Source organism: Chelon labrosus (genome assembly GCF_963514085.1).
Source record: "Chelon labrosus genome assembly, chromosome: 5".
In the NCBI taxonomy this organism is placed as follows: Eukaryota; Metazoa; Chordata; class Actinopteri; order Mugiliformes; family Mugilidae; genus Chelon; species Chelon labrosus.
In genome coordinates this window covers 30588990-30604608 of record NC_140341.1, presented here as the reverse complement: position 1 = coordinate 30604608, position 15619 = coordinate 30588990, and the positions used below count along the sequence as shown (strand labels likewise).

The window sequence follows — 15619 nt, the reverse complement described above, 5'->3', positions numbered from 1 at the left end:
ACTTGTTACAAGCTGGAACACTATGACATGATATCACATTGCTAGATTGACATTGCTAACATAAAGATAACTCTACTTTAAGCCCTGTCGCTAGCAGCTCTTGAGAGTCTCTTCAGCTAAATGTTTCACTGATTCTCACTGCCGTTTAAAGCTGGACAGGTACTTTTTCCTGGGTTACTTCCTGAAGAGCTTGTTTCAGTGTGTCTGGGAATGAAAAGTAAAACCATAAACCTATACAATAAGCTGAGAGACAATAAAAACACATACAAAAGTGACCTCTTTCTCTGGTACTTTTCCCATGGTACTAACTCATAGTGTTTGAGTATTATGCCAAGGACTTTACTTTTTATGATATTGCCAGTCAATGTGTGTTTTGTTAAACTAGAATGGAGCAAATCGAAGCGCTATTTGCCAGACACCAGGAAAATCCTCAATTTTCATTTAGACAAGCACTGAAGAGGCTTATAGGATTTAGGTTAGGGTTTAGGGCACAGTTTCATTAAACCAGCCCAGTGAATGACACTTAACCTGGGTTACTTTCAGATACACATACTCCTCCATCTTTGGTGACATTTAAACTAAAATTTTAAGCTTGGGAGCAGCCTCAAGCCAGGCAACTCTCTTTCTCATAGCTTCTTGGGAGTGTGGCTGTGCTCAGTGTGCTGGCCTCCCCTCTTGTCTTCTTCTGCCAAGAGTTGAATTTGTGAGGCCAGTTGTAGGGGAGGCTTGTTTTCCCAAAGCCATGCCTCTATTGTTACCTTACAGTTTATCTTGAAAGCTTGTTTTTACCAGGGCTCCATGGTTACTCTCCCAGATACACTGGCAATAAGGGCAAGCTTAGCTACTCCTCCAAAGGTCATGAGCAGGAAAAAAATGTGTCCATAGTTTGGAACAAATAATGAAGTCTTTTAGCGGTTATCACGTAAATGCCTTAGTGTTTTTACTGGAGTGAGATAAATCTCCCTGTAACACACACTCATTGTTCTCTGTCTGGGTCTGGTCATGTCTGTGTCTGCAGGCCATGAAAAGCAAATGTCTTGAACTCAATATATCAGTTTACTGCCATATTGTCAGAGGCAGTAAAAAAATCTGAAGTATCTTAGTGCCTTTTCTCTATCTTCACAAGCTTTCACACTGAAAATGACTTTTACTTATATTTTATTTGTTATGGCTATATCGCAGCATTTTATGAGAATGTATCTCTGTTGGCACTGCTGTGCACATGTTTAAGGCACAGAAAATTAAGGATGCTTTCAAGTGTAATGCCATGACTATATTTAACTTCATATCAAGTGTGGTAAACAGAAACATCCTAAAACAACATTTGGTGTAACCTGCCATCTTTAAAATGGCACCAGCTGTCCTGGTACACTGTACAGTTTTTAAAGTTACATGGCAGGTATGTTTTTGTAAGCATTGTGGAAACTTTGGATTCAAGCCATCTCAGTGACTTCTGTGTCATCAGGGCAGCAATTAATTGATTGACTGATAAATGAATCTAAACACTTAAGTGCCTATGTCTTTTTATATTAAACTTAGAAATAATCCAAGTGCATTAACAGCTCCCTAAAGTGTCTTCTTAGCTGACAGCGTGCACCCCCTTATAATGTCGTTGGTTTTTGGTTTGAATCCACTGCCAAGTTCTGTGAGCATTCAATACCACTTGGCAACAAAACTGTGCAAGACTTAAACTGTTTTTGGCAGAGCCCAAAAGAGAGAGACTCACTAAATGGATCACATATTCAATTTTCTCTATAAAGTACATAACTTTAATGATTGCATCTCTTAACACATTCTCATTTGCATTTAAATATAACATGCAGCACAGATGTTTTGTTCAATAAAATGCCTGGATAAATAAGAATTAATGGTATTTTTAAGCTACACAATATATCTATTTGTACAATGATAATGTTTCCTCATACTGGAGTGTTGCCACAGGGAACAACTAGCCAACTTAACTCTACAGAATAGTTCAGTCTTCTTTAAGTCATTGTTTTGATTTTTACAGGTTGGTTCAGGTCACTGCTAACATTGGCAACATTTCTGCTGATTTCCATGGGGGTAGAAAATAAATAATTCCACAGCAGAAAGACAACTATCGAAACTTAATTTCAACAGTAATTTTATTTTATCTTCTAAATAAAATAATTTCATCATAACAATTTTTTGAGATGATAATGTTATTTCAGCTTATTTATTATTATATATTATATTATTATTTTTTTATTATTTTATGTTTTTCATTGTGCAAATAACAGATAGTAATCATATATGCCTGGGTTTCACAAAGCCTGTTTTGAGCATAAAAAAAAAAGAAAATAAATGCACTCTTGAAAATAAGTACCCTGAGGCAAAAATAACTATGCCAGCTTTTCTACAAAGGCCTGACATACCTCAACGTACCACCAATAACATCAATAACAACAAATGCTGATAACAGTTAAACAGTGTACCCATCAGCAAACTGTCCTAAGAGACAGCTATTCCACAGAGACAGTTATCAGCAGCATCTCTACAATCACATTCCTCTCTGGAAGAGCCAAGTGACTGTAAAGAGGGAGACAAGAAAACTATCAGAAACAGAACAAGATTTTCAGTTTGTCACCCATAAAATGTGATGATAAATACCTCAATAACACAACAACGCATTATTAGATATTTGTGAGGCAAATAGTATAATGTGTTTTAAGTCTGTTTTTATTTTAATGTCTTTGTGTATTATTTAAAGCTTAGTACTCCCTTTTCCAGTGTTTCTGTTCTCTCTTTGCATCTGTTTTTTTTTAAATTAAGCTGTTTAGCATTTCATTTATGTTGTGGTAAATAATTTTTTTTTATTACACTAAATTATTAGCGTTGTTGTTGTAATTGTCTATATACACTACAATAAGACAAGAAAGTCGGCCTAGCATTGGTGTGGTCCTGTAAAAAAATAAAAAGTGATCAGTCCAGTCAGATTTGAACTGGCTGTTTTCCTTGTCAACATCACATTTTTTCATGCAAGCCATGGTGGCGAGTTACAGACATTGATTAATTCACAGGCGGCTAAGCAAAGCAAAGCATTTTATTATACATGTTTATTTCACATATTATGACAATAAACGGGCTAGACATTTGGCTTCTGTGGGATGCTAAATGGATATCAGTGCCCTAGAGCATAATATTCTAGCAGCTTTAAAAGCACATGTTCAGGTTTTCATTACTTTCTTTCTCTCTAGTCTCTTTCTTTTGTAGTATTGGTATCTCGTAAGAATGTGTTTTGCTTTGTGTTCAGTTTGAATATGTGTTCCATTATAGGGAGTTTTAACAAAACTTTTCTTTCTTTCATTTCTCCAATTGGCAGTTTCAGAGGCATATCAAGAAGTCAGAGGGACAGAAGATCCCTAAAGTGGAACTACAGATCTCCATTTACGGCGTGAAGATACTAGATCCCAAAACAAAAGTGAGTCAGCGGATTTTGGTGTTTGACAAGTGCATTAATAATGTACAAGTAAACGTGTGAAACATCTGAAGTCATACTGACAATATACACCATGTAAAGAAATAAGTGATGTCCAGTCAACACACGTATAGACAGCAACCAATAAATAATAAAAGTACTGTGTTTGTTTTCCAGGATGTGCAGCACAACTGTCAGTTACACAGGATATCCTTCTGTGCAGATGACAAGACTGATAAAAGGATATTTACTTTTATTTGCAAAGACTCTGAGTCCAACAAACACCTCTGTTATGTGTTTGATAGTGAAAAATGTGTAAGTGCCCTCTACTTTGATGGTGTGCTTGTTTTTCATTTGAACAAATGAATATTGTAGGTAACCTTCAAGCAAGCATTTCTTTCTGTCATGCTTCAGGCAGAGGAGATAACTCTAACTATCGGACAGGCCTTTGATTTGGCCTACAAGAAGTTCCTGGAGTCTGGAGGCAAAGATGTGGAAACCAGGAAACAGATTGGAAGCCTACAGAAAAGAGTATGTCTCACACCCAGGATATTGAGCTTTTTTGCTGTCACTAATGTTGATTTGAGAACTTGTACCACAGTGGAGACGCATTGATGTTTCTTTTATTTTTAATGAATCCAGAGCCTGTTTCTATTGATTGTTTAAAGTAATCCAACATGGATGTCAGTAATGCCAGTAATGAATATTAATGAGAGAACACTCTGCTGTTACAGAGCCAGTCTGTAATTAAAATATAATAGACCCTGCTGAAAACATAGTGCCATCGCACTTTTTTTATTGTGATTTATAAAACATTTATCTGCATATATCTAACAAGATTCGGCGTTAGCTAAAACTAGCCTGACATGCATTCAGGCTTAATTTGGAGTCATTAGTTGCCTTGGAGTTCTCTGTAGGTAATCAAATCTAAAGTATAGGCAAGCTCTGTAGGTGATCAGATCTAAAATACTGTCAAAACGTTCAGTCTGGGTGAACATCTGCTAATGATGATGAAAAGGCTTGTGTATGGAGAATGGCTAGGTGGTCCTAAAGGTCAAAACACAGCAACATTTCAGAAAACACAACATTTCAGAAAACACAACAATGTGATTGGTTGTTTCGCTGCCAGTCAAGAAATTATGCTTTGTGAATGGTCAGCTACGCGTAAGTGTAGACACTGTGATGTGCTTTGAAAGCAGACAACGGACAGTACATGCCAAATTTCTGCATGTCTTGCAGAAAGACGTTGGCATTATTTAAAGAGGCTGCTCCATCTCCTCAGTCTTAACTCCTTGAACCGTGCTTTCAGGGTTCCGAGGGACATGTTAATGTCATGATGGGTTGAAAGCTTATCAAGAATGACATTATATGTATGTCCTCTTTCAAAATATTCCTCTATTAAAGCCATCTCCATTTTTTCCAACACCGTTAAAAACTTGTGCACGGACTAAGTAGAAACAGGAAATGATGTTGCACTGTCGGGTTCTGTCCAATCAGAAACAAGAAGTGTTGTCCCTACACTTTTCGTAATCTGAAATGTTGTGTTTTGTGAAATGTTGTGTTTTGTGAAATGTTGGTGTGTTTTCTGAAATGTCGTGTTTTCTGTAATGTCATTGTGTTTTGAGATCTTTGGAGTTCCAAGTGTGTTTTAATGCATGACTAAAAATAGTCCGTAAGAAGTGCAGTATGTCCTTCTTTTAAAAATTACCCAGTTCTCTCAAGAAATTGCTTTATTATTTGTCGACAATTTCAAAGGACATACAATAAAGGATGGATCAATTGTCCAAAATGAAATATGACATTCATAATTATGTTTTCATCGGTTTTTAATCATGTGACAATAAGAATTGTGTTATTAGCTTAGACTGTGGTCTTTAGAGACACTCCAAACTTGCAAGCTTGAAGGGGTTGGTCTTCTACCCACACTGATATGTTGGGAATTATGCTCCTGTCTACTCACTGCCCCACATTCCCTTTAAATGTAGACATTTTATCTGCCAACTTGAAGACAGTTGTCATTCTCCGATTAAGTGACAAAATTAGTTCACTGAAAAAGCCGAATATAACATTTTGAAATCCATTTATTAAAGTTTGCTGCCAGTCAAGACTTTTTCCTCCTAGGTGAGGGGAGGTACAGCAAAGGCCGTGCTGAGTTCAGTGTAATTACTGGACCAGTAGTCTGTAATTATATATTTTGCTCAATAGTTCTTGTTGAAGCTATCATGATCCAGTAGCAAATGTCTTGGGGCCCGATGCCTGTGTGGCGACTTGTATTTGAGGACCTTTGTCCTACATGATAGGAAGAGGGAGAAAAGACAAAGGTTAATTGTTTGATTGCAGTCTGCAATCTCACCACAAGATGCCACTAAATCTTACACACTGGACCTTTAAATGTGAGCAGAAACACATACAAGATTCAGTTAATATTTCATGGGTAGTATACCAGTATACTAGTATAAAATTCCGTATGTGCTGTGATATCAAAAAATAATTTGTACTCCCCTTTTGTGTCCATTTCATGCTCTTCTTCTATTTTTGCAGATTCAGGAACTGGAAACAGAAAACTCTGAGCTAAAGAAACAGCTTCAAGACCTTGAAGAACAGCTGATGATAGCTCATGTGCCACCAGTAAGAGTGAACTGCACTGACACATACTGAGCACCTTGTGTTTACACATTTAAAGTCTGCACATTAAAGTTTCTAAACTGTGCAAACTCTAATACAAGTAGCATAGGGTGAATTGACTCAATAAATGAGCTACAATATCTAAAACATTAGCCACCAAAGCTTCAGCCATAGCAGACCAAGTAATTCTAAGTGTTTTTTTTTTTGTTTTTTTTTAACAAAGGTGTGTTTTACTGCTTATAATCTATTTATGTCTGGTGATGTACCACAATCTTTCTTGAACAGCCTGCAGACCAACTAAAAGTGCTTACGAATGTAATATAACTGTTTAATAACTTCAAATGTTCCGAATCAGCCAAATATACTTGGCCTCGGCCAGCTTTTAATTATACAAGTTGATTAAATTTAAGCTTGCTAGTTTTAAAGTACAGCTGGGTTTGCTGATACTATTTCTGTGATTAAATGCCCGGCCTCATCCTCAGGTTTAGAATAGGTTGAGGGATGGGGGGGGCTAAACTATGTCTGAAGCAAAGCAGTTACACACCCTATTGGTCTGATTATTCACCATCTAGCTGGTGCAAATGTAAGCACATGTCATATCCCCTTGTGAATACAATTCCACACACCTCTCCTACTCTTCATGACTGAATAATATTATCTTTCTCTTTGGTCATTCTCCTGCCATTTTTACTCAGCCACTGCACATAAATGCAGCTAATGAAGCGTACATGCTGCAGAGGCCCTCCTCTCTCTTCTGGTGTCACAGCATCAAGTCGCTGTCCTGTCTGGAAATCTCCTCTGTCACGCTCACTCCTATGAGCTCGCCGGAGTCCAACTTCTCTGCTGGGCTACTAACTCCTCCACCTGCCAAACCTGCCCTCCTTCCTGCTATACCTACTGAGGGGTGCAGCATCCCGCGGCCTCGCGTAAACACCCTCTGCTTTATTTTTCTGTACTTTTCCTGTGACTTATTATTTCCTGCCTTTTTCTGTATTTTGCTTTTACTGCATCCTTCCTTGGCTTTGGTTAAAAAGTAACCGTGTTGTTTGCGCATGGGTGAACTTGCAGGTCTCTGGCAGTGCCTTTACCATTTTAACCACTTTGTATTCAGGCAGGGAGTATCTCCATAAAACCACAGTCCACAGACGTTTTTGACATGGTTCCCTTCTCCCCTGTGACACCGCTGGTGCCCATACTTTCCAGCAATGGTTGCCCGCCACCTCCACCGACCACACTGCCACCAGATATAAGTGAGTGAATGATTTAAATGTCGTCTGATACGAGCATTTACAGGTTTCATTTAGTTCTGTGTCTAGAGAACTATGGATTGTAGTTCAATATAAAGAAGACATTAAGAAGACTTCCCTTTCAGTGAGTGCAGTATTTACCTGCTGTCTGTGTTTGTAGGAAAAGACTTGTTTGGTGCTGAGCCATTTGATCCATTCACCTGTGGGGCAGCTGACTTCCCTCCAGACATTCAGTCAAAGCTGGATGAGATGCAGGTGAGCTCCAGTCTGCGTCTGATTCCTTCACATAGATCTTTAGAACTGCAGAAGCTGGTTAAAGCGTGAAACCTAGGTCTCCTCTCTGTTTTATTATCAGCGTTACTGCTTTAAAGATGAAAGATTTTCTGTTGTTGGCCTGAACAAAGGCACTGAGCTCAGCTGAGCCTAACAATAAATTCCCTCCAGTTCTGACATCAGTTTGCACCACTGTTGAATAATACTTGGACATTTTGCTCTTAATTGACACTGCTGCAGACTGTGATCTCCTCTACACTGTTAATTAAAATTTAACGCAACACAAGGATTTTAATAAAATCCTCAGCTGGCTCTACAATGGATGACATTCATTTCTTTATTCAGATTTGTCAGGAACATGAAACCACTGATATGTTTTTAGAGCTGCATTAATAAAATGTATCATCCAGCTCTGTTCTGATGTTTCATCATGCCATTATACATTTCAGTAAAATGAAATTGTCTCAGGATTTAGAGACGTTATCTCAGTTTAACACTGGGACATTTTCATGTAATGTTGTGGTCTGGTGAAGCATTGTTGTAATACAGAATAATTAAGTAAGTAAGTAAATTCATAAAAATATTTCCTTCATTTGAAAAAAAGTCATTCACATTGCTTTCAATGGAGATACAGTGACTCAGTGGTTCTAAAACTGCAGGGCAGGTCTCCCCGGGGAGACATTGCAAAGGAGGGCAGGAAAAATGGACAGAACTTAAATTTGTCCGTTTAATTTATTAAGCATTTACTTTTGTGCAAGTAAATATGGTATATGGTTTATTTAAACGACTCACATGTGTAAGATGAATCTGGAAATCTGGAAAGTCTGAAAAAGTCTGAAAAAGCTTTATTTTAAACTGTCTTGGGTTTAATTTGCTTAGCCACTCCAGAAAAAAAATGAATGAAATTTACTGTTAAAGCTCAGTGGGAGCAGGGAATGAAGTGAATACCAACATTCTTCATTTTCTATTAAACTACAAAAAATGTGTTTAAAGGTTTCTACTGTACTGAGCAGTACATTAGTTCACAAAAAGAATGTGAAACAAACAAAAAAATAATGTTTCAACTGAAACTCTGCAGTGCGTTAAGAAAGAAACAAAAAAAATAATACCTGGCTCAAGAGAGGCACAAGGGTTCCATTTTGTTTTACAAGAGTAAAGCCTTCATCACTGTGCAAAATCTATAACAGTAAATTATCAAAAAAAGCTTAGATGGAACATTCATCCTGTTGCATCAAATACTAAATCACAATTCTGCTTGGCCCAGCATAAAAAAAAAACATACAACAGAAATTTCTTTTCACTTCTGCAAAGCACTTTCACACAGCAGACATGTTTAGTCAAATACTTTAATGTTTGATTTTACAGCAGCCGTAAAACCATTAAAAAGATATGCTTTGCTACGTCCCATTAATCATTTTCAAAATGCCTTGATCAGACCCAGTTCCCATCTCCCAATACTGATCAGGACATATAAATTACAGGTTTGAAAGTATGCCGTCAGTTCTGCTTCCAGTAGGGCGTATGAGAAAAGTTTGATTGTCTACAACAAACAGTCATTCTTTGTGATATGAACTGGTAAGAAATTATTAGATTTTGAGTAGAATAATTATGAGTAGAATATTATGACTTGTTTAACTGAAAATCAGCTTTTAAGATTCTTAAGTACCTGTTGAGCTTTGGTAGGCTGCTGCCAGTAGGAGGCAGTGCTGCTTTGATAAACTTTTTTCAACTTCCTCCTCTCCTTCCTCACTAACAGTTGAATGTATCTCCTGTCCTTTTATACTTGTAGCGTCAGCGATGGTTTGTACTCTTTGCTCTCTGTCTGTGCTGTGTCTTTATCTGGCATGCTTTGGATGCTGCTGCATGTACTCACACTGATAAAATCTTCCTGTGTCCCCAATGCATCTGCGACGGCGTCATTAATCAGCAACTTATCGGTTATCTCTTATCTTTACTTTTTTCTGCGGGTGACGGCTGACTGTGTTTGGCTTTTTGACTAACAATTACACACTTTAAACACACTCTAAAATGTTTAATTGACAAGTGCAATGTTTTATTTCACTTTAATCAACACTGTTAAAGCTGCATGATGCATCAGTTAAAATGCTGATATTGAGCAACGACTACTATAGTAGTTGCTTTTCAGTTGTGTTTGCCATTGGAAACAATGTCACCTCATGTATTATAAAAGATCGTATTGAAACAGTGAGTTTCTCATTAGGATGCATGACTTGATCTTTTATAGAAGGCATGACCCAGCGTGTTTTTGTTTAGCTTTTCATTCCTTCTTGGCCCAAGAGGTTTGTAGGCTTTTCCATGTGGCTAATCTAAGCATGTCTCAGACATGCCGTTCATCAGTAAAACCAGAACATGTGATCTCACATGGACCACATCAGCGTGCACGCTCACTGGTCCTCGTCAGCGTGCACGCTCACTGAACATCACAGCTGTCATCTGGCTTGTCTTTCAGGAGGGGTTCAAAATGGGACTGACCTTAGAGGGCACCGTCTTCTCTCTGGATCCGCTAGACAGCCGCTGCTGATGCCAAGAAAGACTGTTCTTTGAGGCGTACTTTGAACTTGTTTGTATGAAGAAGTGCCAAAATCCAGTCCACAGTCAAGTCAAGATGTCACAGTTTTCATCTTGAGGTTTATATGCATTTGCATTTAGATTAATTTTCGATATTTCAAGGTTAAGTCAGATCCATTATAGAAAAGTACTATTTTTGTAAAAAAGAAATGAAAAATAAAAACACTTATGAAGGGAGTTGTTTTGGGTACCTTTGCTTGCACAGGCAATGAGAGCTGTAAATAGTCGAATATGTCCAGTGGTACACTCTGTGGCAGAATTTAAATATGTGTGTATGCCCTGTTTGAATTCTGTATTGTCGACACATTCCTGTTTGTATGCCAAACACAAGCTGGCAAGAAAATTGAATAACACAAACTATCAGCTTGCCTGTAACATCACATACAGTATATGATTTTACTCCACATTAAGTCACACATTTTTAAATGTACTATTAATCCAGCCTAATGTTTTTTTTTTTGCTTTACTGACCATTCCACTATTTTTATTCTGTTCAGATTATTTTGCATTTCACAAGTTTAAGTTGCCATTTCAGTATTTACCTTTCTTTTTTCTTTTTTCCCCCGTATTTAACTGTCATCATTTTAATCTCCACTCCTTCATCTTCTCTGTCCATGCAGTGCTATTCTTATTATTTTGTTCTATTGACTTTGTTAGTTATTAAAGAAAACCCTACTACAAAACTGCTACTCATCGATTCTTTTATTAATCTGATTTTCAAATGTTTCCTTTTCAACTCAGAAATATTGTTAAGTACTATCTACAGCAAAATGGAATCCTTCACTTTTCCTGTAGCATCAACACAAAAATGCCATTTTTGGTTCAGTTTGAAATGTTCCAACAAGAATATGATGGATTCCAATGAAATTTAGTACAAACAAGTACTTAATGTGGAAGCATAGTTCATGGTCTGCTACCAGAACGCATAATGTTTCCATGGAGGCAGTGATTTTCACTGTGTGCTGCAACATGAGCCCTATCTTTTTTAGCCTTTTGCTCGTTTCATTTTAAAACATTAAGTTCCAAATCAAATTATCTGTTAATATTTAATCATGAAATGGACAACTGGATGTACAAAGAGTCAATTACTTTACCAAGAACGAAATGTTAAAAATGAAATGATTCTCAAACAGGTTTTGAAACATTTGTAGTCTTGTACAGCATCTCGTTATCTCATAAAATATACATACAAACATACATTTGCCTTATTAATTAATAGAGCTTTCTAATGATAAGATTGGAATTAGGCTGTGCATTGTGTTTCATGCTTATTGGTTAATGTTTGCATTACTTACACACTCTTGTGTGCATGTTGCAGTTCCCAACTACATGTTATTGGCATGGCTGCAGTATCTCATTTACTGGTAGCCTCAAAAAAAGTTTAATGACGTTTCAGGAGAAGTTCACTCTGGCATTGTCCTAATTCTTCCACCAAAGTTGTTCTCTGAAACAGATTAGTTTTATCTGTTCTTTTACCCCAGGATTTCTCATTCCCTCAAGGCCGAAATACACTGCCTGGCCAAAAAAAAAGTTGCCACCTGGATTTAACTAAGCAAATAGGTACGAGCCTCCTATTGGATAATTACTGCATGGGTGATTATCTTTAAGCTGGCAACAAGTTATTTAACCCCAACTGATGCAATGAGTAGCTTCTCATTTCTTAAACAACCATGTCGAAAGACACATCCTGTGGTCGTGGAAAAGATGTTAGTCTGTTTGAGAAGGGTCAGATCATTGGCATGCATCAAGCAGAGAAAACATCTAAGGAGAAACTACTAAAATTGGGTTAAGAACTGTCCGGCACATTATTAAAAACTGGAAGGACAGTGGAGAACCATCGTCTTTGAGGAAGAAATGTGGTCAGAAAAAAAATCCTGATTGGTTGTGATCAGCGATCACTTAAAAGTTTGGTGAAATCGGATCGAAGAAAAACAACAGTAGAACTCAGTTTAATAGTAAAAGTAAGGGCATTTCCACACATACAATGTGAAGGGAACTCAAGGGATTGGGACTGAACAGCTGTGTAGCCTTAAGAAAACCACTAATCAGTGAGGCTAACCAGAAAAAAGGCTTCAGTTTCCTAGGGAGCATAAAGATTGGACTCTGGAGCAATGGAAGAAGGTCATGTGGTCTGATGAGTCCAGATTTACCCTGTTCCAGAGTGATGGGGGCATCAGGGTAAGAAGAGAGGCAGATGAAGTGATGCACCCATCATGACTAGTGCCTACTGTACAAGCCTGAGGGGGCAGTGCTATGATCTGGGGTTGCTGCAGTTGCTCAGGTCTAGGTTCAGCAACATTATGTGTCCAAAGAATGAGGTCAGCTGACTACCTGAATATACTGAATGACCAGGTTATTCCATCAATGGATTTTTTCTTCCCTGACGGCATGGGCATATTCCAAGATGACAATGACAGGATTCATCAGGCTCAAATTGTGAAAGAGTGGTTCAGGGAGCATGAGACATTATTTTAATACATGGATTGGCCACCACTGAGTCCAGACCTTAACCCCATTGAGAATCTTTAGGATGAGCAGGAGAAGGTTTTGTGCAGCGGTCAGACTCTCCCATCATCAATACAAGATTTACATGAAACATGAATGCAACACTGGATGGAAATAAATCTGGTGACATTGCAGAAGCTTATCAAAATAATGCCACAGTGAATGTGTGCTGTAATCAAAGCTAAAGGTGGTCCAACAAAATTAGAGTGTGTGACCTTTTTTCTGGCCAGGTAGTGTAAATCTGCTTTTGCATGGAACCAAATGAGCTCTTCTCAAACAAGAACAGGCAGAGAAGTATTTTCATTATTTATTTTTGAAAGGTTGAAACACATCTGCTTCCAGTGTGGAAACCCCTTCTCCTGTCATCCTCCTCTTTGCCTCTTTCCGGGGTGTTTTGCAGGCTCTCAAGCCTCGTGAAACGTTACAGATCCATAATAAATATACTCAAATTACAACCAAGCGGTCACAATAGAACTTTTTTTTAAAAAAAACAAAAAAAACAAGAAAAATGAGTTTGTGTGCCAAATAACCAACTTAAAGGACCTAGCTGTACCTGAATTAATATGACAAGAGCTTGGGGGGATTAACAAGCATTTTGTTTAATTTGTTGCATAGCAAGAAATACAAAGCAAACAGGCACTCACAGCCATCTTATTCTATAAAACTGATAATAAAAAGGATTCCAAGAGCATATAAGAGTCCAAGATACTGCAAAGGGGGAACTGACATGCATAAAAATAGAATATGCTGTGCTACCTTTTTACTGTACCATACTGAAGAAAAAAAATTGAAGTTTCAAATCACCAAACACCACTCACACAACACCTCATTTATCTCTCCATTGTTGAAAGAAAGATCTTTATTGGCATCACCATACCCTGCCCTGTACCGCGTAGCCAGGAGAAGTGCACAAGGATCACACTACTTACAAAACAGCACCTGTAAAATAAGAAGATTTTAAGAATGTCATCATTCTCTCAGTTTCGGTGACGAGGTAGCTAACACTGAGTACTCGACAGTCCTAATGTGTCTTTAATGTGGTTGGTACAGAGTTCAGAATAACATTGGATACAGACGTTGGTTCATCAAAACTGTCTTGAGAAAATCCCTGCGCCAGTGAACGCATCAGCGACTTTCTTTGTTTCCTCAATAGCACCACAAAGATGTTTTATATTCATTTAATCAACATTTATATATATAAAAAAAAAGAATTAAAAAAATTTGTAGTGGCAGGATTTTTGATTGTGGCTACAGTGGAAATGTTCTGGACTTATAAACAGCAGTTCTAAGTAAAGCGTTCATATTCTTTGCTAACACTTAGTGTAATAATATTAAAGGGTTAAAGATTTTTGGAGCTCAAAATGAATGAAGCTAGAAGTCAAACATACACAAGAAGACAAGGAATGATTCCGATTTTTACCTTTTTTTATGTAAACTCCAAACATTCATACTAACTTACAAATCTTTGTTGTCTTGAGCTGGGTTGAAAGGCACAATAAATATCTTGCCACAGGGCCAGAATAGTCCTCAGTACTCAGTATGTACAATGTGGCTGATCGTGTCAGCTGTCAGTTCAACAGTCTCAGGATCCTCCTCAATGCATCAATGATGACGACTTTACAAGAAGCACACAGGCCCTATTTCAACACCGAACTCTTGATCCGGGCCACCAATGTCCACAGGGGCAATATCCACAATGGGAAGTCTTGCTGTTTTCTGTGTCCTGTACTCAAACACTGTCTTGCCCCAGTTGCCATTTGCTTGCTGTGAAAGAGACACAAACTGAAGTTCAGTGACAATTTGTCAACAAGTAGAACAAGTGTTTTGTAGGGAGCTGTCTTACTGTGTGAGATAATTTACACTGATCTGGGCTCTGACTTACCAAACTAGGACTGTAACACAAAGTGTTTTACATTTGTCTTATTTGAAAATCTATAAGAAGACCAAAGCCAACAATGAGCTTATATTCCAAATAAGTGTTGTGCATTTCAGGTTTTTCAGAAACAACACTTCAAATCATATACAAAGAGTGTGGTCTAGTTACCCTTGGTCTAGGTTTATATATACCCGGACAACGTGGTGTAACTCTACAATGTAAGTCCAATATTCACATTCAAGTCCAATATTTTCTTCCCCACCAGCCCCAGAGAAAAATATCAGTCTCCTCTGCTACTAAATGTTCAACAGTTTTCACCAACAGTCAATAAATGAGTTTTGTCCGGATGTTTGAAGCTGAGTGGGTAAAAAAAACAGTCAGTCTAGTAAAGGTTTTTCCTCAGAAAGTGCTGCTTACTGTGGCAGAAACCAGTGCTGTTGAGTGCCCTAAAACTACAATAATGAGCTGAAAAGATATTTAATGCAACCCAGAATGCATTTTTGGGTTACTATGGATGACCACTTTCAACATGCTCTATTAAAAAATGAAATACAAACATATTTATCAGTGCATCGTTAATTATTCATTCATTCATCTTCTGTAACCGCTTATTCCTGTTAAGGGTCGTGGGGTCTGCTGGAGCCTATCCCAGCTGTCATTGGGCGAGAGGCGGGGTTACACCCTGGACAGGTCACCAGTCTATCGCAGGGCTAACCATCGTTAATTAATTGTTTGGTATTTTAAAAATTAAATGATCATTTTAGGAACAGCATTTTTAATGATTTTGCATACCACGATGTGTGAAGGAAAGATACAGAAGGTCTTTCCTTCCTGCTGCTGTTAGGCTTCAAAACGAGCACTCCTAATATGTGCAATATTATTACACCATAAGGTGTAATAACTTTATAACCCAGCTACACCAGTCTGTGCAATATCTGACTATTCAATCTGTGCAATCTCTGCCATTTCTGTATGCTGTTTCCAACTAAAATTTCCCCCATGTGAGACAAATTAAGGTTTTTCTTATTCTTATTCTTATTCTTATATTGGTGATAACAAGTGCTA

At 37.7% G+C, this 15619-nt stretch overlaps 2 protein-coding genes across 5 annotated transcripts in view; one reads left to right on the top strand and one right to left on the bottom strand.

Moving 5' to 3' along the window:
- Window positions 1–11328, top strand: part of gulp1a (GULP PTB domain containing engulfment adaptor 1a) — an 80828-nt gene extending 69500 nt beyond the window's left edge. For 3 of the 4 annotated variants that reach the window (XM_084544745.1, XM_084544747.1, XM_084544746.1), the window contains 7 exons: window positions 3344–3442; window positions 3617–3754; window positions 3854–3970; window positions 5981–6067; window positions 7176–7314; window positions 7472–7566; window positions 10055–11328. In XM_084544745.1, coding sequence (XP_084400871.1) covers window positions 3344–3442; window positions 3617–3754; window positions 3854–3970; window positions 5981–6067; window positions 7176–7314; window positions 7472–7566; window positions 10055–10126 — 747 coding nt within the window. In that variant the 3' untranslated portion in view covers window positions 10127–11328. Of the gene's footprint in view, window positions 1–3343; window positions 3443–3616; window positions 3755–3853; window positions 3971–5980; window positions 6068–6759; window positions 6991–7175; window positions 7315–7471; window positions 7567–10054 lie in introns of all 4 variants that reach the window. The other variant, XM_084544748.1, reaches the window with a different exon arrangement.
- A 1842-nt stretch (window positions 11329–13170) lies between these two features.
- The window catches only part of LOC311488198 (uncharacterized protein), a 36069-nt gene continuing 33620 nt past the window's right edge, over window positions 13171–15619 (bottom strand). Inside the window, exon 54 of the mRNA XM_084544744.1 lies at window positions 13171–14442. Within this exon, the coding sequence (XP_084400870.1) occupies window positions 14296–14442 (147 nt within the window). The 3' untranslated portion in view covers window positions 13171–14295. The remainder of the gene's footprint in view (window positions 14443–15619) is intronic.